This window comes from Hyperolius riggenbachi, chromosome 2 (assembly GCF_040937935.1).
Source record: "Hyperolius riggenbachi isolate aHypRig1 chromosome 2, aHypRig1.pri, whole genome shotgun sequence".
NCBI classification, from domain to species: Eukaryota; Metazoa; Chordata; class Amphibia; order Anura; family Hyperoliidae; genus Hyperolius; species Hyperolius riggenbachi.
This window is the reverse complement of record NC_090647.1, coordinates 490862702-490887998: the sequence shown is the minus strand read 5'-3', so window position 1 is coordinate 490887998 and position 25297 is coordinate 490862702. Positions and strand designations below refer to the sequence as shown.

At 42.7% G+C, this 25297-nt stretch overlaps 1 protein-coding gene across 9 annotated transcripts in view; it reads left to right on the top strand.

Annotated features, from left to right (window-relative positions):
• Window positions 1-25297, top strand: part of DSCAM (DS cell adhesion molecule) — a 635668-nt gene that overhangs the window by 259667 nt on the left and 350704 nt on the right. For 8 of the 9 annotated variants that reach the window (XM_068270401.1, XM_068270399.1, XM_068270402.1 and 5 more), the window contains 4 exons: window positions 2752-2898; window positions 8476-8754; window positions 16179-16454; window positions 23012-23308. In XM_068270401.1, the coding sequence (XP_068126502.1) occupies window positions 2752-2898; window positions 8476-8754; window positions 16179-16454; window positions 23012-23308 (999 nt within the window). The remainder of the gene's footprint in view (window positions 1-2751; window positions 2899-8475; window positions 8755-16178; window positions 16455-23011; window positions 23309-25297) is intronic. The other variant, XM_068270406.1, reaches the window with a different exon arrangement.

Below are 25297 nucleotides of genomic sequence, written 5' to 3'. Positions count from 1 at the left end.
ATATGTTAACACATACATATAAGAAGTATTTTTCTTCCAGTGTAAAGTGAGCCATAAATTACTTTTCTCCTATGTTGCTCACACTTACCATAGGTAGCAGAAATCTGACAGAACCGATTTTGGACTAGCCCATCTACTCATAAGGGATTCTCAGGGTTTTCTTTCTTTTCAAAAGCACATTGTGAATGACGGTTGCTCTGTCCAACTGCCAAAGAAGTGTGCAGTGAACAAGGACGATGGCCAGCATCTTTGTATAAATCCTATTCAGGGAGTGGCTTTACAAAGAATAAAGGCCAAGTTAAGAATCCCCCATGAGGAGATGGACTAGTCCCAAACCTGTCGGCTCTTTCAGATTTCTACTAACTACTGTAAGTGATAGCAGCATAGGATAAAAGTAATTTATGGCTCATTTTACTCTGGAAGAAACATGCTTCTTATTTGTCTGTGTTTATATGTATTTGTTGTTTTAACATTTTTCACAACAGAGGTACTAATGTTTGTATCTGATGTGTACTATATTTGTACTATTTTGGAAAGTGCTGTAAACTACTGCAAAGTTTAAAGAACTTTCAGAAAATAATTTGCGCCTCCCACTGTGTTAGCAGCAGAAAATAGGCTGCTTCTAGGTAGATGTTGTTCTGATGTCTCTGGTATCTTTATTACTTGTTAATCTGTTAATCAAACCGTAACTTTTAAAGAGACACTGAAGCGAGAAAAAATATGATATGATGAATTGGTTGTGTACTATGAATAATTACTAGAAGATTAGCAGCAAAGAAAATTATTCTCATATTTTTATTTTCAGGTATATAGTGTGTTTTCTAACATTGCATCATTCTATAATATGTGCAGATTACACAACACTCAGCATTCAAAATGATTCTTTCAGAGCAGTCTGTGAACTAATGACCTCTCCTCTGGCAGAGGAAAAGTAAAAAATTAACTAACAGTTGAGATAATAAAAGTCAAAAAACAGCCCTCTCCACGACTTTGAAAGTCGTTGAGCTTAATTGTTTTTTGCATAGAGATAACAACTGGAGTTAAATCTTAAATCTTCCTGTACTGGAAACAATTAGACTGATGTATCTGATCTTAATGTTTTATTTCTTAGCTGTGCTACACATACAAATCATAATATCATAATTTTTTATTCGCTTCAGTGTCTCTTTAAAATCAATGTTCTAATCAGAATATCAATTGACTATTTATTGCATAATCCTGTTAGTAACCCATTCAATTCCAGAGCAGGAGGAAGGAGGGCTGTGCTGATGGGATAAATATTAGGCCTGGAACCCACTAAAAATTGCTATTGCTAATCGCATTTGCTAGTGAATTGTATGAGCGTTTTGTAAGCAATTTCATGAGCGTTTTTTGGTAGCGGTTTTAAAAGTGTACGTTTTTTGCCAGCGATTGTGTAGCGATTAGTGTTTTTCATTCTGATTGGTCCTTTCAATTAATTTTAATTTGTTTACAGTGTGCAGTAACTTCAAAACGCTAGCAAAATCACTCTGTGCAGGTTTTGATGAGCGATTACGTCAGCGTTTATATACTTTACATTGCAGAAACGCTAACAGCTAATGCTAAAAATGCTGCCATGTCCTACGTTTTGCGATTTGGTAATTGCAATCGCTCCAGTGGAACTGAAAACATTTTGTTTGCTTCTAAACATTAAGACATTGGCAATCTAACCTATACCATTCAATTTTCATAAAAATCCCAATCAACTTATATTGAAAAAAAAATTGTAATTCGATCAGATGTCTTGAATAAATAAATAAAAAAAAGCTTTCTATTTTTCTGTACAACCAATCGTTTTTATCAAATGGCTATAATTGGATAATTTTTATTGTATTGTGTGTGGCCACTTTTAGACAACATTTCTACTGAACTATTGCCTAATATCTAATGGTGCAAAGTAGTAGATCAGGTATACGATCAATACTACAGTATAGTAAAAGACCACTATTGTGAAAAATTTTAAGATTTAAAATACAGTACATGAAAACTCATAAAAAGCACATTTCTGCCACAGTAAAATGTGCTACAAATTATTTTTCTCCTTTGTTGCTGTCACTTACAGTAGGTAGAAATTTGACAGAGCCGACAGGTTTGGGACTAGCCCATCTCCTCATGGGGGATTCTTAACAGTTGCTCTGTCAAACTGCCAGAATGTTGTGCCCAAACAGGTATGGAGGGCTGGCATCTTTGTATAGATTATATTCAGGGAGTGCTTTTGTAAAGAATACATTAGATACTGAGAATCCCCCATGAGGAGATGGACTAGTCAAGAACCTGTAATTCCATCAGATTTCTACTACCTACTGTAAGTGACAGCAACATAGGAGAAAAGTAATTTATAGATCATTTTACTCTGGAATTAACATACTACTTATTTTTAGGTGTTTACATGTTATTTAAATTTTTAAATATTTTGCAATAGTGGTCCTTTAATAACCCTGGCGTTCAATTTCCCCAGGATTTCTGTGCAAAAAGTGATAAAAATTATTTTTAAAACTTTTAATGCTTGGTTTCACATCCAAAGTACCGTAAGCAGGATTTCCTGTATTATACAACTATATGCTTTCACTGGGGAATAGATTATTGATATTATTGATATAATGTTTAGCTCTATGTAGCCCGTATACACTGTATGTACTCACTGTTTTGAATGGGTAAATGTAACTCTTTATTTGGCATGACACATGCTGTGAACCCCCATAAGTAACTCTGCTGTTTTCTGTGTCTTTGCAGGATCTAGATTTCTCATCACATCATCGGGAGCCTTGTATATTACAGATGTACAGAATGAAGACGGATTAAATAATTACCGATGCACCACGCGGCACAAATATACCGGGGAGACGCGGCAAAGCAACAGCGCCAGACTGACTGTATCAGGTACGTTACTGCCGGTGCTCTGCTCAAGAGACAAACATCTGCATTCTGTACACTTTAAATAATAATAGCTCTCCGGTTATGTCAGGTATTACAATGGATTTGAATACAGCTGCTCTACCTTGCCTGAGCTATGTGCGCTCACAAGATTTCTAGCACCTCAAACAAAGGTTTGTGATCCTTTCAGGTAAAAGTCTGAGACAACAAAACCATCAATAAAAACAGTAGTAGCAAAATGCAGGACTCCACATACCTGCATGTTTTTAGTTTCCACTGATGTCCTACAAACATACCAGTTGAGTATAGGTAGCCACAGAATAAGTAGCCAGTCGTAGCCCCCCTCACTATAGGAAGCCAGAAGTAGCCCCATAAATATAGGTAACTCTCTCATCATAGGTAGCCCAATAGCAGAGTAGCACACAGCAGACTAGTACCTGCTCCATCAATGGAACACTTATTTATCTTCTGCTGTGCGCTGCTTCACTATTGGATGTGGACAGTGGGACAGTGCCTACTTAGCCCAACCCTCCACCCCTCGCCATTGAGGGTGCTATAGTAATAAACAACAAGTGTCAGCGCCAAGGCAGAAGGCGACCGCAGCCGAGAAGGACAATGTCCAAAAGTCCACACAAGCAATAAATATATAAAGTCAGCGCAGGTCTATAGTAATACAGCTTTCGTCAAGATTGCTGGTTTCGCTGGTTTCGCAATCTTGCGTCATCAGGGGAGAAAAGTTTTCTCCCCTGATGACGCAAGATTGCGAAAAAGGTCGGGAAGGCGACAGTCGGCACCATTTAATTTGAGGTCTTCTATTGACCATTTTATGCGCGCTACTTTTTCGGGGTTCCCAGTGCACGAGCCCCGTATGTGGTGCTATAGTTATGCCCCTGGTATGGTTAATGGTAGGCTTTGTGAAGAGCATAACATTGGAGGTGGGTTAGGTTTCAGGAAGCGTGCATGAAAAAAGGACCCGGGTTATTAATGAATTTGGCGCCAGGTAGTAATGAAATTTGCTAACGAGAATCATCGTTGTCAAGCTTTATTAACGATAATTACTGTTGCAAAAAAAACAAAAACCCCAACAAATAATAACCAATAAATATTAACGTTAAATGTCGTAACGTTTTTCATCAATACTGCTTAACCCAACCCTACCCTCGCACAGAACCCTCCCCTGGTGGTGCCTAAAACTAACCACTCCCCTAGTGGTGCCTAACCCCCGCCCCCATGGTACCTAATCCTAACCCCCTCAGTAGTGCCTAACCCTAACCACTCCCCTGGTATTACCTAACCACTCCCTCTGCAGAGACACCCTTTTAGATATATTAACGATAATACCTTTGAAAACGTAAAATCTGTACTTATTAACGAAATAATATGACAAAAACTATACCGTTATAAACTTCTAACATGATAACAGCCTCAAAAACTATAATGTTATACTCTTAACAAAAATTTTCACGGCACCCTTTTTTCATGCTTTTTTCGCCGTATTAATGATAATTGCATTAAAGTCTATGGCTGTGCCCTTTTTGTCCACCCTCGGCCGGTGCCCTTTTTCTCCTGCTCTCGTCAGGAAGAGGATTGCACAGTGGGGGTAGATAAGGTCTCAATACCTTAATCTCTAGTTATCTGGCTTGCAGTCACTGCCATGTATTCCCTTTTCTTATATCTCTCTGCTTTAAACACAATAGAGGAATGATAGCTGAGTGAGTTGTGCGCTCCCTCCTACACTGCGCCCTGAGGCTGGAGCTTCTCTCGCCTCTGCCTCGGCCCGGCCCTGCCTCAAGGCCCACCAACAGTACATGTTTTGTAAAAAGAGGTAGCTAATCAGCTCTGCTGATACTCTAATTACTCCACCTGTGATTGTGTGTGGTTTCCTGCAAAACATGTACTGTTGGGTGGGCCTTGAGGGTTCGGGAGCTAGAGCACCAGGAAGGATGTAATGTTGAAGAACACGCGACACCTAGAAATAAAAACACATATATAAGTAGATAAATGATACTACTACTTACATAACAGATGTATTGTGCTATCCACATAATGATTCCTGTGAATTTTATAAAGGAAAAGCAGAAAATCCTATTCTAGGCAGTGGCCATCTTGCCAAGCTAATGCTGACATCATAATCTCCCCTCCAATTTGTAGCGAAAAATCGTTCGAGCGATCAGAAATTCTGATCGGATTTGTTGTAAATAATATCCATTGGTGGACACAATCGATTATGAACGAGTGAAAAAAATGTCGCCCGAATGAATTTTCGTCGAATGAAAATTTGGATTTTCTTGGTGCTCGTGATAGATAGGAAGCAATGATTGGTTAGTTGATGGTGTAGTGAACGATTTTTCGTTCGATCAGAATTTCTGATTGCTCTAACGATTTTTCGCTAGAAATTGGACCGTTAGTGGCCAGCTTAAGGTGTATACTAACAACTGCACTGTCTTTTTTTTTTTTTATTTACACATCCAATCACTGAGTCACCTCAGCCTTGCTTTTAAACACAAGTAATCAGAGGGTGTTTCTAATAAGCAGCTAGGCATGGAAATAAATGGAAGAGGAGGAATATCTTATAGATAAAAAGAACTCCCAGCATTCAACTCTTTGGCACTGTTTGGCACTAGGGCCAGTGCTCCTAAAGTGTGTGATAGACCGACGTGTGTACAGACTATCGTTCGGGTGATAAGACTGGTTACCAGCGATCCGCCCGTCTTATCACCCGAACGATAGTCTGTACACACGTCGGATTTGACGCGAAAACGTCCGAACGACGGAACGTTCAAACGACGGGTCGTTCGCTAAAATCCGACGTGTGTATGGGCCTTAACAGAGATAGGACGGTCACAATGGGTACCTGTGAAACTGCACAAACCCATTATTGATTTTGCTGTTATCTTATTGTAACACTTTGTTTGATTCCTGGTACAAGGTGTACTTCAAGTGAGAAACGCTGAAATGATCAGCCAGGTGAGACTGTTCCTATTGCTAGGCTGCAGATGTATCTCCTCAGTCAGGGATCTGGATTGGCTTTGGAAGCCGTCACACTGGCGGTGATTAGCCAGAGTCTGTAGAGCTGCAATCACCTGAGATAACCCCTCTCCCAGCACATTCTGTAATGAATATATTCCCTACATTCCAGGCATAACACATATGATGAGTCACAGAAGACACCCTCTCTCAGCCATTGTGGAAGCGTGCAGCATTGATGGCTGCGCTTGCTGGATGGACATCTTTTCTTTTTTTACAACCTAACTATGTAACTAATGATGATGTGGAATCAGGCACCAGCTGTGCTGAATCTATTTATGCCCATTACTTGCATAGCAGCGTGGTATTAAACAACTGCTGCACACAGTGACTACAGGCAGGGCTGCGTTTACCATGGAAAGCTCTCGGGAGAGTTAAAACGGACCTACGGCTGTTGCATATAAGGATGGTCAATAAAAAGCCAATCATTTCGAGTTGATGCAGTAGTATGCAAATTTTATATGCACATTTTTGCAGCTTGAAATTGAACCAATCATATCCTGCTGAGCTCAAATTTGATTGGTCCATTTTCAAGCTGCACGAATTTGCATATACATAACAATATTTGCATAATCCTGCATCAGCCCAAAATTATTTGCATCTCATTGGCCATCTCTGACTCTGTATGTTTTTGGGATGTGGGAGGAAATCGGAGTGCCTGGAGGAAACCCACGCAGACACTGGGATAATGTACAAACTCATTGCAGATAGTGCTTTGGCTGGTATTCACCTGGTGACCCAGCACTGCAGACGAGAGTGCTAAACACTATGCCACCATGCTGCCCACCTTACTACCACAGTTGTTTTATCCTCAAGGCATGGGGGATGGCAACAAGCTGGAAGAGGCCCAGCAATCACATGGAGAAACCCTTCCCATCTGTTAAAGGAAAAGCTCCAGCCAGCCCTCTTGTAAAGGTTGGGGGTAGGTGAGGCTGGAGCCCACAGGAGCTGATTCAGCCACGCGTTGGAATTACTGGTGAGCCCAAAAGTGCCGGGCTAATGACAGTCAATGGAGGTGATCCCACAAGAGCGATTGCAATTGCGAGCCCTGCAGCACTTTGGGAGAGATCGCACTCCAATGCAAAGTATAGGATTGCTGCAAAACCACTTTTTAATCTCTTGTAAAAAACAAAACAAAAAAAACGAAGAGCGTTCAGCAATTTTGATTTGCGATTTACAGTGGGCCCCAGCCCTAACCCTCAGAATTCTCTGATTGGCCACCAATCCAGGCTGTGGAAAGCACTTAATGCGCCTGCGCATAAAATTGTAAAGTTCCTTGGAGAAAAAGTGAAATGCGCATGTCCAGCCTGGTACGAACGATCGTTTCCAACGATGTGCCACTTTTGCTAACGATCGTCGGTGGTAAAAATCCGCCAAGACAGAACTTTGTTTTGTAGCGATTTGCCTCGTTCGTCGTTTGCCTTAATAGTCGTTGGTTCGTTTTTTGTAACGATCGTCGTTGGTAAAGATCGGGGAACGATCGTTACAAACGACTATAGTCGCATGTGTGTACGCACCTTTATACCGCAGTACAACTTTTATATTGACCAACTTCCACCTCACCCAGTGGTTGTTTCCAGTGGGCATGTGCAGAAGCGACCCTGAGCATGCCCAGTCCAGATGTACTGCAGCCGCCAACACGAGCACTTACAGTTCAGAGAAGAGACGTTGGACCGGGAAGTGAGGGGACCCAGGTGGAAATAGTCACCTTTCCAGCAAGCGTGCAATGCACAAAACATTTTGTATTGTTAATGAATGCAATCATACTATCATATGCATTAAAAAATGTGAGGTTAACCCAGAGCTTTAAAGGACAACTGAAATTAGAGGTATATGGAGGCTGCCAAATTTCTTTCTTTTTAAACGATACCAGTTGCTTGGCAGCCCTGCTGCTCTGTTTGGTTGCAGTAGTGTCTGAATCACACCAAAAACAAGCATGCAGCTAATCTTGTCAAATCTGGCTATAGTGTCAGAAACACCTGATTTGCATATGCAGGTAATGCATCAGCAGGGTAGCCAGGCAACTGGTATTGCTTAAAAAGAAATAAGTATGGCCCCATCCATATCCCTCGTGCTTCAGTTGTCTTTTATAGTGATACTGAAGTGAAATAAAAAAAAAAATAAAAAAAATCAGATACTCATTTATGGAGTTAGTAGGCTCTGGATCCTATAGAGCCTACCCTGCCCTTACTTGGTACCCTTGTTTCAGCGTTGTCAGCCCCGCCCCCCTTTCGAGGTTCCTCGGAAAGACTTTGGGTGACTCTGTATCGTGCATGCGTGAGTGGCCGCTTGCACATGTGCAGTATAGTGCCGCTAGTTTTTGGGAGCACTCAGAGACTGGAGTGTCCCGAAACTTTCCAAGGACTCCTAGAGGTGGCAAATTCAAATGGTGGACAGCGGGGGAACCAGGACACCGAGACAGGATGGATTTTTTAATCTGCTACAGATTTGTTTTAAATGTGGATTTTTAGGTATGATTGTGATCCTCTTTTCTTGGGAAGAAGTTAGATGTCTGAACGTACTGCAGCTTCTATCTTGTTGTTTTTGTATTTTCAGATCCAGTCAATTCCGCCCCAACGATAATCGATAAGTTTGAACACCTGACAGTGATGGCAGGTCAGAGGGTGGAGCTCCCGTGTAAAGCGTCTGGGTACCCCATACCCCACACCCGCTGGGTAAAAGACACCAACCAGCTGGAGATGAGCAGCCGCTTCCGCAACACTGTCGTGGGTTTGCTAATAGAAAACACCCGGCCTTCAGACTCCGGGACGTACATGTGTGAGGTGTGGAACAACTACGGCAGCGCCGAGGTGACCGGATCCCTCTATGTAAAACGTAAGTCAGACGTACATTGGTATTGTGGAATGGCCTTGTAGAGCAGGGGGTTAGTGTACTAATGGAGGGGTGTGCTGAAGGCCAGTGCAGCTTTACTAGAAAAGCAAAGTTGTATTTTTTTTTTTTTTGTAGTTTCAGAAGTTTTTATTAGGCCAAAGGCAAAATCAAGACTTATAGGTAGTTATTCATCCCAAGTTGGACAATTCAAGAATAATTTCAACAACAACAATTACAACTTCACAGAGAATAATACAACAGTGGTCCTAGGTCGTCAACAAGCAACAAATCACTGCACTCACTGAATCTCAGCAAGTGAAGTGATTGGCTGAAATGATGGAGCCATGGTCCCACCCTCGAGACCATTGGCTCCAGTGACAGTGAAGAAACGGCCATGATTGGCAGTGCCCCAGCCTGATTGACCGCAAATCATCTCCCGGCTGGCCTACACGCTCTGCCGCTCCCACAGAATGTGAGGGATTAGGGAACAGCAACCCCAGCCTGACTGGCTGCAAATCATCTCCCGGCTGGCCTACAAACGCTGTTGCTCACACGGAGGGTGAGTGACCCGGGGAGTTGACCGAGGGGGACACAGTAAGGACATGGGGACACAGGAAGGACTGGGGGTGGGGGACTGAGTTGGATACAGGGGGACTGAAGTGGACAGAGGGGGACAAGGGACAGATAGAGGTGGACACAGAGAGACACGTGAAGGACAAAGGGGGGCAGAGGTTGAGACAGGAGGACATGAGGACAAATGGGGACACAGGACAGATAGAGGAGGTCACGGGGACACCAAATATACAAAGGGGGCAAAAGAGACATAAGGGGAACACAAGAGGTACAAGGGAGACACAAGAGACAAGACGGACAGTGGACACACCAGGTTTAGTATATTTTTTCCCCTGGTTTTTGTCCTCTAAACCTGGGTGGGTTTTATGGTCAGGAGCGTCTTATGGTCCGAAAGATATGGTAAGAGTCATTCTAGCTCTTTCTCACTTTGAACTATAAAGCGAAGCTTCACTTTAAACACTGGTTTGCTTCAGTTAAATTGTAAAAAAACAAAAAAGGCTGTAGTCCAGTAAGGAAAGAGGAGATGCACTTATCCTCTGTGTGTGTTTTTATTATTGTATTATTTATTGCCACATCTACGTGAACAAATGAGCAAATTGCCACTGATCCCTTTTATGCTAGATTGGAATCCCGGTTACACTGCGGCACATGAGTGTTTGACACGCTAAGTGGAAGTAAATTGTAAGACAAAGCGTCCAGCAGAGTAGTGCCATCTGCTGAAGAGTGATAATCACGTACAGATGTGTATTCAATTATCCCAAGTGAATGGCATTAGCAGCAGCATCAAAACCAACCCGATCCACAAAGACTCCCACAATAGAGGGATATTAATGCCGTTATGGTTAATAGCTATAAAGCCAGGCGCTAAGCCTATTTTTCAGACACATCGTCTAATGTTTCATTGGCCAGCAAGGCTCTGGAAGATTATTCTTGTGTGTCTTCTAGGTCGGGCTGTTGCAATTTATTACTAGCTGCAATTTCTTTTATTTGTGCAATGTTTACAAGTAGTTTCCATTTGATGCAGCTCTAAAGTGTTGTGCCTTTGAACTCCTCTCTCTCTATTGTTTGTTATCTATTTATATTGAGAGGTGCGCAGTATTTGACTATACTTGGGGGTCTGTTGGGGTTGCATGGCTATACTGGGGTTCTAATGTCAATACATGCTGTAGTTATTCTACCGGAGCTAAGCAATACATAATTTTATCTTGGGGTCTATTGAGGGATCATAGCTGAACTTAGGGACTGTTGGAGGTACATGGTTATACTGGGCTAGATATAATAGCTGATTAATTTTTTAATTTTAGGGGTATTTGCTGTCTTATTGCTATTTGATGACATGCTTTCTTAATTATGTTGAGTGGCTGGAGAGTGTGCTGGTTACAGAGCCGCAACAAGGTCCTCCAGCACCCAAGGCTGAGACACCAAAGTGCGCCCCTCCATCTCTCCCACCCCAGTGTCATACACTGATTGCTGTTAGACTAAGAGGCGCCACAGGGTCCCTGACAACCCCCATCCCCCCAACACCTTAATCACTAGTTATCTGGCTTGATGCAGTCATTGCCATTTATCCCCTTTCTTATTTCTCTCTGCTACAAACAATAATGGAGGAATGATAGCTGAGTGAGTTGTTCGCCCCCTCCTCCCTGCGCCCTAAGGCTGGAGCCTCTCTTGCCTCTGCCTCAGACCAGCCCTGACTGGTTAAGCGCTCTGCCTCTGACACAGAAGACCAGAGTTGGAATCTCAACTCTTCCTGAACAGAAATCTCGGCTCTTCCCATACAGTAAAAATTGGCTTTTTTCAAAGCACACCTGCACTGAGAGGGATATGGAAGCTGCCATAATGATTTCCTTTTAAATAATGCAGATTTCCTGGCTGTCCTGTTGAGCCTCTGTCTCTCTGTGCCATAGATCCAGAAAAAACCTGCAGATCAGGTGTTTCTAACGGAAGTCTGCCTGGGTTAGCTCAGTGTATTTTATTTACTACTGAAGCCAAAGATCAGCAGGACAGCCAGGCAGCTGGTTTTGTTTAATAGAAAATAACTATGGCAGCCCCCATACCCACCTAAATTCAGGTGCCCTTTAAAGTTACTTGGCATTTTGAGGCTTATGTGGTTTTATTTAGTATAATTAAAGAAGCATAATAATAAGCTGTTAGTAAATTATTATTTTAGGGCTTCTGAAACTTAAGATGAACATGGCCTAAATGAATTATTATTGCACATGGGAAGCATCTGTATTTGATGTTTTCTGGTTTGGAAAGCCTGCCGTACCACAGAAAGACATGTGTAGTCCTGATGTGTAGCCTTGTGGCAGCTGAGCCTGGCTGGGCTCCTTGAGGACACTTGAGACATTGCGTCATGGCGCCCATCAATCCTGAGGGATTCTGGGAGAACAGCTGTACATCTGTAATTACTCTCCAGGTAGATGGATAGGGAGAGCAGGGGTAATTAGTATCACAGGCCTTGTTTACTTCTTATTCTGACACTTACTTTTTTTTTAATCATTACATGGCTCATTATCTTAAAGGACAGCTGTAGTGAGAAGAATATAAAGGCTGCCATATTTATTTCCTTTTAAACAATACCAGTTGCCTGGCTGTCCCGCTGATCCATTTGGCTGCAGTAGTGTCTGAACAACACCAGAAACATGCTAATCTTGTCAGATCTGACAATAATGTCAGAAACGCCTGATCTGCTTTTAGACATAGACCCTGAACAAGCATGCAGCTTGTTCAGGGTCTATGTCTAAAAGTATTAGAGGGAGAGGATCAGCAGGACAGCCAGGCAACTGGTATTGCTTAAAAGGAAATAAATATGGCAGCCTCCATATCCCTCTCACTAAAGTTGTCCTTTAAAGGGAAGTCACATTGGTCTGGTTTCATTTAGGTTTTCAAGTACAACTGAAATAATAATACACATGAAATAAAAAGTGGGTGGCACAGCATCTTTTGCTCTCCCTTTTATTCTTGACCAAAGTGTCATCACAACTGTTACTGCGGTGCTGCATCCCCACCTAGATATGTGCAGCAGGCCAAGCCACATGGTGTGATTCTTGGCCAATCAGCATGCAGGAGGGTGGTGAAATGAAACAGCGTGCACTTATGCCAGTTCCTTAAAATATCATTTCAGGACTGAAGCAGCTGTGTCTATTTCACTGGTTCCCACCAGTTGCCATACATTAAGGTAGCAATACACGTATTGATATGTCCATATTTGGTAAATTTTGCTGGTGATCTGTTGCCTCAAACATGACCACTCATTAAAGTGTAACTGTCGGGCATAAAATAAAAAATCAGTTCTTTATTTTTATCTGGTAAACAAGTAATAAGAATGCTAATCAGGCAATCCAAAAGTTAAAATCTCTATTACTTTTCTTGTTTATAAATGATCATTCCCCAGTTTACCTGACTCTTATTTGGTACATTGCCGCACAAAGGAAGTTGCAGGACATGCTGGGTTGTGTTTTTTTTTGCTTCTTTATTTCCCCTCAGACTTAACTAATGCACAGAAGCAAAAAAGGACAACCCAGCATGCCCTGCAACTTCCTTTGTGCGGCAACGTACCAAATAAGAGTCAGGTAAACTGGGGAATCCTATATGGCACACACAAAATTTGGTATACAAAAAGGAAGACAACCCAGCATGCCCTGCAACTTCCTTTTTGCGGCAACATACCAAATAAGAGTCAGGTAAACTGGGGAATGATCATTTATAAACAAGAAAAGTAATAGAGATTTTAACTTTTGGATTGCCTGATTAGCATCCTTATTACTTGTTTACCAGATAAAAATAAAGAATTGATTTTTGATTTTATGCCCGACAGTTACACTTTAATGTTAATTCATTTTAAGCAGTTAATTGAGTTACATGGTGATCAGGCATGTTAATAGATCCCTGACAAGCAGATGTTGTGGGGTGGGGGATGGAGCAGTAGGTGACCATAGTGTAATCTACATAGAGTCATGTAATGCTAGTGGTTCAATCGATTTTTAATAAAAAATGGGTGAACAGTGTTGTAGAGCCTCCGTCACTATTTTTGATGGAGTAATTATCGAGTTCTTGCCATGTAGGGCTGCTATTGATCTGTGTGTGGCTGGCGTTGCTTGCACTAACTAGGTTGTGTTCTTGTTTCTTTAGAACTTATTTTTTGTTTCTTGATAAATACTTGGAGGTGGTGGTTGAGAGTATGGCCAGATTTGGGGCAAGGCCACAAAGGTCATGGCCTAAGGCACCAGAAAGCAAGGGGCGGGCAGTTTGCTGGCATACTAAGGCAGATAAACTGCCAAACATGTAAAACTTTAGGGCCGGTTTCCACTACAAAGTGATGCGCATCACTTCCGCCGCTGGCCGCATCACTTCCGCATCTCCCGATGCAGAAGTCAATGGAGGAGATGGGACGCGGCTGCGGGCGGATGCAGCCGTGCGATAATCTGTAGCATGCTGCAGATTCTCAGATCGCTCCGCACCGCTCCGTACAACATGCACGCAGTGGAAACTCTTCCATTGCCGTGCATGTGTTTCAGAACACCTGCGGTGAGATGCGGCTATGTAGCCGCATCGCACCGCTCCTGGTGGAAATGGGCCCTAAGCAGTCACAAACCCAGTCCATGGCCACCCTGCTATAACAAGCAGTGGAACACCCCCCAAGCACAGAATGGGGAAAGCACAGGACCAGGGAAGTATGCAGGATGGGAGGAGCATAAGATGAGAGCACAGGACCAGGGGAACAATTGGGACAAGGAGAGCACACAGGACGGGGCGGTTTGGGGAGGCGGGGTTGGTGACAGTGGGCCTTGAGCAGTAACATGTCCAAATCCAACCCTGTTTGGGAAAGGAATGGGGCAGAAACCAGTTACTGAAAAATAATCTTAGTATTTGGATTCATACAATAATTGCCACTGTATTTTAATGGTCAACTACGCTACTAGCAAACTGTTAGTATGGTTTATATTCAAAGTGGCAGACAGAATACCTGCTTGATAGCCAAATGTGCTCATCATTACATTGCAAACAACACAAATGTAACCCAGCACTGCCGTCTTCAGATGATGGCTTTGGCTATGTATAAACAAGGGCTAACACATCAAAATTGCAACATTTCAGGAGGGGTCTCCTCCCTTTATGAAGGCTGTATAGCCGCTAAATACATTCAGAGCACACTTAGCAAGTTATATCCTGGTTTCCAAACGGGAAACCAATCAAATTCAAAGAGCAGCATTGTGCCGACCAATCGGAGTAAGGCCAGCAGTCAGGTAGGTGGAGTCAAATGTCTGACAAACGGGGACCTAATGGAAGACTGTGTATATCAATGTGAATCGATCGTCAACCACGTACGAATGCCGTGACCAATCGGGGAGGCTCACTTCAGTGCAGCTTTTTTCCTTTACTCTCTGGATTCACCTAGTGGGTCAATCAGCTGTTATCTATTGGTCTTCTTTCAGTGCCATATGCTGTTTGACTACATTTCCCTGTATCCCTGCATTGCTGGAGAAACCATGTGTGTTATATGTAAGGCGACAGTATTTATCATTTACAGGAAGTAGGTGGCAAGAAATTGTAAGACTTCAATCGGTTAAGGTCCATACCCACGGCAAGACTATTTGTAAGATTTTACCCAACAATCGTTTGTTTCCCACAACATCACGTAACCATCGTTTAACGAAAATTCACTAAACGATGGTTAAAGATGCCCTACATACTACGACGATCATTTGCTTTTTGAAAGACCGCCGTGACGGATCGAATCGTGAATGATTAATTGACTCAATGGACAGATGACGTTGACATTCACATTACCTAACGCAGATGGCCGTGCAATCAGAACGCAAAGCGTATGAACGCACGTAATCTACGTTTGCATGTGTTGCGTAGCTGATCCCATTCAATCTAGTGAATAGGACAGCCATCCGTTTGGGCAAAAAATGCGTGCAGCATGCGTTCCCGGACCGCACTGGTCCGCAACACATGCGGTGTGAACATCAAACAGTGCAGTCTGTGCACTTCTGATGTCATGCGTGTCGGCCTGCTGCACGCCTTGCCGAAATACGGACGGCAACACGTGTAATGTGAATGAGGCCTCAATTTGAATGATCGTTTTTGTTCCATCATTTATAACACACCACATCTCATAATGGAAGATAAATCGTGGAAGGGCGGCGGTCTATTATGTATGTTTCCTTGGGTACTTGGCTTATCAGGAAACAAATTGAGCAAATGGATAGATACACAGCTGTATATAGGCAGAGATACAATATGGGTTTTAAATGTAAAAAGGAACTTTAACCTAGGAACTTCAATCCAATCAGTAGCCAATATCCCCTTTCCGACGAGGAATCTTTTTTTTTTTTTTTTTTCCTTTTCAAATAGAGCATCATGTGGATCTGTATGGCTGATATTGTGGTGGAACCCTTCCCACAGTGTGATGTCATGATCATGGTCCTGACAGTTTCCTGTCTGTGAGCCTTGTTGCATTGTGGGAAATAATGGCTGTTTCCAACTGCCAAGCAAGCAATATCTACCTCTGTGCATAGAACTCTCAGTAATGAACATTCCGTACAGATCACCTGGCGGAACTGTCACCACTTGTGATATATTTCAGAAAGTAAAATTCAGGGAGAGGAAAGATTTTACAATGGACAAATACTGACTAAATAATCTATAAATGAATATTATTAAACAATAAGAAATGTTGTTCATTGTTATTTCCACTACAGTTCTATTGGCATGATGAATAAACATGAACTGCATTCATAATTCGCCTGGTTCAGTTCTGGGTTAGGTTGGGCTCTAATGTAAAGACTTTTTCTGACAGACCCCTCTCTCTGTTAAATGCTGTTATTTTATTTGTTGCTTTGTAGAACCCCTCAAGGTGACAATCAGCCCGCGGAAGGTGAAGACCAGCGTTGGCAGCCAGGTGACGTTATCGTGCAGTGTGTCTGGGACAGACGATCCGGACATCACCTGGTACAGGAATGGTGACATCGTGACCGCCAGCAGCAACGTTAGAATTACTGGCATTAACCGGGAAACCCTCATCATGGATGCTGTATCCAAAAGTGACAGTGGAGCCTACCAGTGTTTTGTGCGCAAGGACCGGATGTCTGCCCAGGACTACGCTCTGGTGGTATTGGAAGGTGAGGGGACGTCTGTGACTTATGCCAGTAATACATAAGTATACATACTGTCATCATAACTGGTACTGTATGTCCTATTGGCCTATCATCAGGGCCGGTTTAAGCAACAATGGGGCCCCAGGGCAAAATAAACCTGGGGGCCCCCCCCCAACATATACCCCGGAACAAAAATCGGCATTAGGGGACCTTTTTTGCAGCTGGTATAGTCAGGGTGTGAAGTCCCAATCGGTCAGAGCTCCACATTCTGGCTATCCCAGCCTGCATGGGGGACAAGGAGTTAAAAAGTTTCAGGAAAGGGGACCCCACATAATTTTTTTTTTTTTTTAAATTCCCACACTCTAAACATAAAAAAAAATTCGGAAAATAGGGAAAAATGCCAGGGATCTTCATACAGCCATATTGCGGCTGTATAGCGATCTCTGGCCAAAGCGCTGTGGCTGCGTATAGACCCCCTGGAAACCCTGTCAGGAAATTTATTGCGCTTTCGTTTGATGCATGTAAAATTACACTACCGTTAGGTTTGCTACTAAAAGTGACATTTACCGCATTTAAAACTATACTTTTTTCCTTCTAAACTTTAAAATCGTTTTTCTCAAAAACTATAAGGTCTTTTTGAAAAATTGTTTTTTCCTCTTATTCCTAATGATCTCCTTAACATATCCTGCAAATTTAGGATTTCTAGCATTTAAGGTGGATTTGCTATTAACCATTAAAGTCGGCAGGTTTTTAAATGTGTTTTTTTTTTCCTTTGAAACTTTAAAATCGATTTTCTCAAAAACTATAAGGCCGATTTGAAAATTTTTTTCCTCTTGTAGCCACTGGGGGCCCCTACAAGCTCTGGGGCCCTGGGGCAGCTGCCTCCTTTGCCTTAATGGTAGCGCCGGCCCTGCCTATCATCTATCTATCTATCTAATCTACTGCGTCTGTCTCCTCTTTTCCACTGACCCTCTTTCCTCATTCCCCTTCCTCCTTCTCTTGTTTTAGTTCTTTCCTTCCCTCTCTCTCCCCTTTTCTCACTTTCTTACACTCCTACCCTCTCCCCAGCTCTCTTTCTCTTCTGTCCTCACCAATCCCCCCCCCCCTCCTTTCTTTCTCCCTAGCTCTCTTCCCTTCTTCTCTCACATGCTTTCTCCTCTACCTTCTTTCTTCTCTTATTCTTGTTTCTCTCAGTCCTCTCCCATTACTCTCTTTTTCCCCTGCTTTCTTCTCACATTTATACACATTTCCCCATACCTTCTTCCTGTTTGTATCTTTCTCCCCTGACTTTTCCATCCTTTGCTTCCTCTTTTTCTCCCCTACCCTCTCCCCCATTCTCTCGCTCTTATTCTCCCCTTCCCGCTCCCCCTTTCTCTTAAGGTGGCCACTAATGGTCCAATTTCTAGCGAAAAATCGTTCGAGCGATCAGAAATCCTGATCGGAAGAAAAATCGTTCACTACACCATCAACGAACCAATCTTTGCTTCCTATCTATCACAACCAATCAAGAAAATCCAAATTTTGGTTTGACAAAAATCCAATCGGACGACTATTTTCATAATCGTTCATAATCTATTGTGCCCATCAACTGAGATTTTCAACCAATCCAATCAGAATTTCTGATCGCTCAAACGATTATTCGCTAGAAATTGGACCGTTAGTGGCCACCTTTAGTCGCTTTTTTCCCCTGCTTCCCATTCTTTTCTTCCATGCCCACTGTCACCTTCCCTTTCCTCATATTCCTTTTTGTTTCTTTCCATTTATCTTTTGCAAACTTAAGATTTTGTAAATAGCACAGCATGCCACCTCCACGTGTGATTACAACACTATGCTGAGGCCTCTGTTTTTATTTTAGGTTAAAACTAGGCTACCATGATCTTTGATTCGCATCGTACAATGTATTCACTAGCTACAAACAGATGATATATCAAAAACTTAAGCAAATTGAATTCACTCTTAGCAGAGTTACCTTGGCTACAGTCTCACAGCCGGATAAAGTGCTGATACTGCTCAATATCTTGCCTATTTAAGAAGTGATGAGTTTCAGTTCTGGATTTCTATACACATTTCCACTAACTTGGAACTGAGCTAATCCAGCCCAGTAGCTGCAGATCAAATAGTTGTAAGCAGGTTAATTAACAAACTTGATTGGCTCTATTTCAAGTCATTTTATTTTAGCATCTAATTTGCACAGGAAGGAGAACAGTGGCCTTTTCTTGCACATGAATGAGATGATCTGACAGTCGGTTCGCTCACCAAGTACCAGGGGAGATCGAGAGCTGCTGTAGACATGCTAGTGGCTGGATAGTGTAATGGTTAAGGGCGCTGCCTCTGACACACGAGACCTGGGTTCAAATCTCGGCTCTGCCTGTTCAGTAAGCCAGCACCTATTTCAGTAAGGAGTTTCTTGGGCAAGTCTCCTTAACACTGCTACTGCCTACTGAGTGCGCTCTAGTGGCTGCCTCGCAAGTGCTTTGATTCCGACAGGAGAATGGCGCTATACAAATACTGCAACTATTATTATTAATTGCAATTATTATATTAGATTGTGAGCACTGACTGGTAGAGACTTCGTCCACACTGTACGTGAGCCTGTTTTCACCCTGTGAATGTTAACTGATAGACTGTATTCGCACTGTGAGTGCTGACTGGTATAGCCTGTTCGCACTGTAGGTGCTGATGGGTAGAGACTTTTTTCTGCACTGTGAGTGCTGACTGGTAGAGACTATTGTCCACACTGAGTGCTGACTGTTAGAGACTGTGTCCACAACACAAAGAATGGCAAGTGCTCACTCCCAGGCAGCAACTGGCTATTTAAATAATCTGCAGGGTAAAGCTGTCTGAAAAATTTAAAGGCACAGCAAGTGTACTTACATCTGTAGTACTAGATCTAGCAAGGGCTTCCAAATAAACTATCCCCTCTGTCCTACAAAAACCACTGCTAAGTGATTTGGGAACTGCATTAAAGGCTGTGTCCGCAGTGTGAACGCTGACTGGTATAGACTGTGACTGCAGTGTGAACGCTGACTGGTATAGACTGTGTCCGCAGTGTGAATGCTGACTGGTATAGACTGTGTCCATGGTGTGAGTGCTGACTGGTATAGACTGTGTCTGCGGTGTGAACGCTGACTGGTATAGACTGTGTCCATGGTGTGAGTGCTGACTGGTATAGACTGTGTCTGCGGTGTAAACGCTGGCTTGTAGAGAGTGTGTCTGGTAGAGACTGTGTCAGCAGTGTGAATGCTGACTGGTGGAGTGTGCCTGCACTGTGAGTGGTGACTGGTAAAGACTGTATCCGCACTGTAGTGCTGACTGGTAGAGACTCTATCCGCACTGTGAGCGTTTACACGATATGTTTTTGAACCCCACTGAATTCTTCTGCCGAGAAAGCATTCCTAGAACTGCTATCCAGTCCAGCATTTTAGTGCTGGGAGTCTGTGTAAACTACGGTATGTGTAAGTGGCGGAGCTCTTATAGGAAAGGTCAGAAGACAATAATGATAGTTATGCTGGGTACACACGATGAGATTTCCCGTTCGATTCCCGGGATCGAACAGATCGATTCGATTATTTCAAACATGTTCGATTGGATTTCGATCGTTTTTTTCATGATAGGTATGCAAAAACGACGGAAAAAACGATCGAAATCCAATCGAACATGTTTGAAATAATCGAATCGATCCGCAAATCGAGCGGGAAATCTCATCGTGTGTACCCAGCATTAGGGCATACAAATAATGACCAGTGACTGTGTGAGTGACTTGTACCATCTAATGTAACACACTTGTAACCTAGGAAATAGTGAAGTATATGGAGAGTAAGAAATGTAGAAAAATACACTTTTTTTATGACAATGTTTTCCTCAGAGGCTTTATGGGTAGTGCTTTTTTGTCTGGCCTTTCCACAGACTGTGTTTTTCTGCACAATTGGTAGCACAGCTTTGTAGTAGTATTCTGTGTTTTTTATATATGCATTTATGAGGTCATTTTAAATCCCATTGACTAAGAAAAAGATGAATAAGAAGGCCACCAGATAATTAGTGTGCAGTCATTCACAGCGTGGCCTCCTTTTATAGAGAGCGTGGAGATTACCTGACCAGGCCGCGTTGCCCTGGCAACCATCTCCTGTGGCTCGGCGATCCTGAAGAGCGTATTGATCATTTGTAATGATGTCGGGGGAGTGTGTGTGGGTTATCACAGGCTGACAGCGGGAATTATTCCTGACATGCTCAGGCCCTGACAGGGAATGCAAATGGTCGCCAACGCAAAAACAGCACAAGGTGTCCACACGGAAGGCCTCATTTCCTGTTTTCGTCACCCTCACAGAACTTTTACACTGTTTTTGCCCCTGTGACTGTAGATGAGAGATCCACTTCAATCTGAAATTTAAATGAGTTAATAGCTTATTTATTATACAGATCACAGTAATCGCTTAAAGCACAACTGTAGTGAGAGGGATATGAAGGCTGCCATACTTATTTCCTTTTAGACAATGCCAGTTGCCTGACAGTCCTCTTGATCCTGTGTCTCTAATACCTGAACAAGCCTATGCAGATCAGATACTCTGACTCAGCTGACTCAGCTTTTACTGGATTAGCCATATGCTTGTTCCAGGGTTTTGAATCAGACACTACGTATACTATGGCAGCCTCCATATAACTCTTACCTCAGGTTCCCTTTAAAGAGTCATTTATAGGTGTTCACTCTTCTGTTCTCAAACTACATCTGAGCCTACATCTGAGATCTCTCATTGTTGAAATTTTAGGTTCCCCCATTATTGAATGATTATGTTCCCCCATGTCCTCTGTCCTATGATTGATCCACTACAGAGCAGATTAATCCACGAATAAACCTAGGCAGGGGCCAGGGGCCTAGTTGGTATCTAAGGGCCCTACTACCACCTTCTCTGACCCCTCTCCCACATCAGCTTACCAAAAAGACTGTTGGATAGCCAAAGCTACTATCTTGCTAAGGCCCCATTTGTGAGGATTTTATTGCTATCCTGTGTCTTCATCTGTGAGATTTTCCATCACTTTCTGCAGAGACAGGAAGTTGGGTATTGTAGCCAAGTTTGACAGAGACAGCAGCATATAAAACATATTTTGTAGCAAGGGAAAGAGTTACATTCTCAGCTAATTTGTATTGTTGTCCCTTTGTCACTACGGTACATTGTACATTTTGTCACTATGGTACATGGTGGCATGTTCAGATGTATAATTTAAAATTTTCTTCAGTTCCATTTTCTTGTCCAAATGACCCTCAATACTCTTCCAAAAGCAGGTCTGAACTGTTGAGAAAATTTAAAAATGTAAAACACATACAAATAAGAAGTATGTTTCTTTCTGAGTAAAGTGAGCCATAAATTACTTCTCTCCTATGTTGCTGCCATTTACAGTAAGTAGTAGAAATCTGACATTACTAACAGGTTTTGGGCTAGTGGCTAGTCCATCTCTCCATAGAGGATTCTCAGCATGGCCTTTGTTCTTTAGAAATACACTCCCTGAAAAAGATTCATACAAAGATGCTGACCAGCCCCCCTACTCACTGTACACATTTTTGGCAGTTGGACAGAGCGCCTGCCATTCACTAAATGCATTTTGAATTTGAAAATAAAGAAATCCTGGTGAACCCCCCATGAGGAGATTGGCTAGTCCAAAACCTGTCGGTTATGTCAGATTTCCAGTACCTGCTGTAAGTGACAGCAACATATGAGATAAGTAATTTATGGCTCATTTTACTCTTGAAGAAATGTACTTCTTAATTGTATATGTTCACATGTGTTTTAAAATGTTAAGATTTTCGCGACAGAGGTCCTTTAAAGCCCACCTCTTCAAAATCGCCCACCTATTGCATTATCTGCCTAAGTCTCTTGTTACAAAATAACCACTTACTTGTGATCTACACCTACTATCAATCCCTGTGTTGTGAAACTGAAAGCAGCTAGTAGCTTGAAAATCTTTAGACAAAGAACACACCCACATATTAGCTCCTGTTGTCAGTACCATAAAAACGTTATAAGAAAAAGTCAATCATTTCTACCTCTATAGAGGCCTGTGATAGTTTGCTTGGATAGACTCTCCTGTCCTGCAGTTTAATATTTAGATTTCATGGGAGAAAGGCTGTAACTAACACCGAAGTGAAATCAAGTATGTGCTGTATATTGTTATAGGGTGTTTATACACTATGGGGTGGCATGGAAGGGTTAAAGCGTACCTGAACTCAGAACCTCCTCTCTGCTCTAAAAGATAAGCAACATCACAATAACCTTTAAAGAAAAAACATTTCTTTGTTACAGCTGTTACAAATCCTGCAAAAAATCTGCAGTCTGTCTACTTCCTACTTTCATGATAGCAGACATAGGGCTAATATCCTGTGTTTACAAATTAGCTGCTCAGCCGAGGGCGGCCAAGATTCCTGAGCTGACACAACTGAGAGATCAAATTACAGTAGTTATTACTCACAGATGAGAGATAATTAGGCAGGCTAAACTCTCTAAATACACACAGGGTGCATTTACCTACTGTATGTTTTCTATCTGTGCACTTTAAGGATTTTTTTTTCTTATCCTTTTTTACATTTTCAGATGGAACACCAAAAATTAACTCTGCGTTTAGTGAGAAGGTGGTGAGCCCCGGGGAGCCTGTGTCTCTTATGTGTAACGTAAAAGGCACGCCTCTCCCCACCATCACCTGGACTCTGGACGACGAGCCCATCATCAAGAATGGCAACCACCGCATCAGCCAAATCATCACCTCCGACGGCAACGTTGTCAGCTATCTGAACATCACCAACACCCAGGTGCGGGACGGGGGAGTCTACCGCTGCACCGCCAACAATTCTGCCGGAGTCGTCCTGTACCAGGCTCGAATAAACGTAAGAGGTGCTTGTCAAATGAGCTCTTTACCAAAAATAATAATATTACACGTACACATGTCATGGCAATGTCACACAAAGGGGTTTGCATGGCAGGGAAGGGTTCTTCCATCAACACCTCATCCTGTTTCATTCACTCATTCATGGGGCATTGACGTCAATTTCCTACCTTTATAGCTTTTATCTCTTTCTAGCACCCTCAACTGGTCTGTATTAATGTTCATCACCCGTTTTACCACCCCAGGGCATCTGTGTCCTGTATGAATAATTGTATGAATCATTTCATGCCTGTTCTGTCATGAATATTGTTGGTAAATGAATCTGGGTTATTGAAATTTTGAAACCTGAATTCACCCGTCGCCACACTTCAGCACCCGAACACGTGGACAGCACCCGGACTCGTGGGTGTAACAATAGCCCCACCACCACCACCGCGATTGCAAATCTGCATGCAAAGTAACAGAGGGAGCATTATATTTACCTGCTTCCAGTGCCGCGGATCTCTGTGCATCACAGCAGCAACACACTGCTGCCCTTCGTCAAACTCCCTATCACATGACCAGTGCAAGTCACATGATCGGGAGCTAGACGAAGGGCAGAAGAGAGTGCTGCTGCTGTGATGCGTAACACTGGAAGCAGATAAATGTGTAAAGTAGGAGGGGGAGACAGGGATGCCTGAGCCCTTGGGTAAGGGTGGGGGTTCTATGGACCTAGGGTACCCCATGAAATCCTTTTTTACAGGGGGGCGCCATACATGGTAGTTATGCTCCTGTATAGGGTCAAGGGGAGTTCACTTATTTGCACTTCATGAGAAGGGCAACATGAAGCCCAACGTGGAGTGCAAATAAGTGAACACCCTCTAACCGTCTCCACTTGTCTGGGTGCTGATGTGTGGTGACGGGCGAATATCGGGTTTCCGAATTTTTAATAACCCGAATTCGAATCCCAACCCTGTTTGTGAAGTTTAAGTGGCCGAACTGCTCTTCTGATGAAGCAACAGGTCAATTAACATGTAGAAACTGCTTGTAGTAGCATGACTTTTAGACTACAAAAATGTGTCCAGGTAAAACTTTTTTTTTGTTGCTTTTGATGATAACCTAGATAAATGAATACTTTTACAGATATTCCAACACCTGCATAAGGGCTGCAAGTGCATTTAACTCTTAATACCCCAAGTCACACTTCAGTAGTGATCAGAGGCGTATCTAGGGAAAATAATGGCAATGACTAAGACTTAAAAAAATAAATAAATACATAAATAATTACTGGGGTAGAGGAGGAGGAGGAGGTGTCACTATCCCAAAAATTTAAGGTGTAGTCTCAGTTGAATTGGTTGTGTCTAAGTTGATGTGAAGCAAATGAAGTATGGCAATTGGTCAGCCTGTACATATTTCACAAATTTTATTTGGGCAGCTTCTTCCCCCAAATAATATAACCAGGCAGAAGAATGCCCCCCAGATCAAAACTATAATCTAGATTGAGAATGTCAGGGATGCTGTGGAGCAGCGCTGCTATTACAAGGCGCCCATGGCACATGCCAGACCTGTATCAGCCTCTGGTAGTAATACATTTTCTGGAATCTAGAACATGGAGGTATTTTACATATCCACAAAGAGGTTCATCTCCTCTGCTCCTTGTTACAGATACAATTCAACCCTCCTATCAGCAGGTGGAGCTAAAGATCACACTTTTGCAGCTCCAGCCCAAGCCTACCTTTCACTACATTTTTACTCCTGTGGTGCTTCCTGTTCTGTACATGTGCCATGAAAAATTCTACCTTGAGCTGGAATTTCTGTCTTCAAGATGGTTCCACCCCCTCCCCCATACCCCACAGGACCAAATCTCATCAACAGGACATGGATTTTCTGCTAAGAATTTTTTTTTTCCTGTCTGCATGCATTTCCCAGAGGCCAATGCCTAAATTTGCCCTATTTATATCAGGAGACTCTCATCAGTGAAAAAACTGTGGGCCAGGGCAAGGGCGTAACTACAGGGA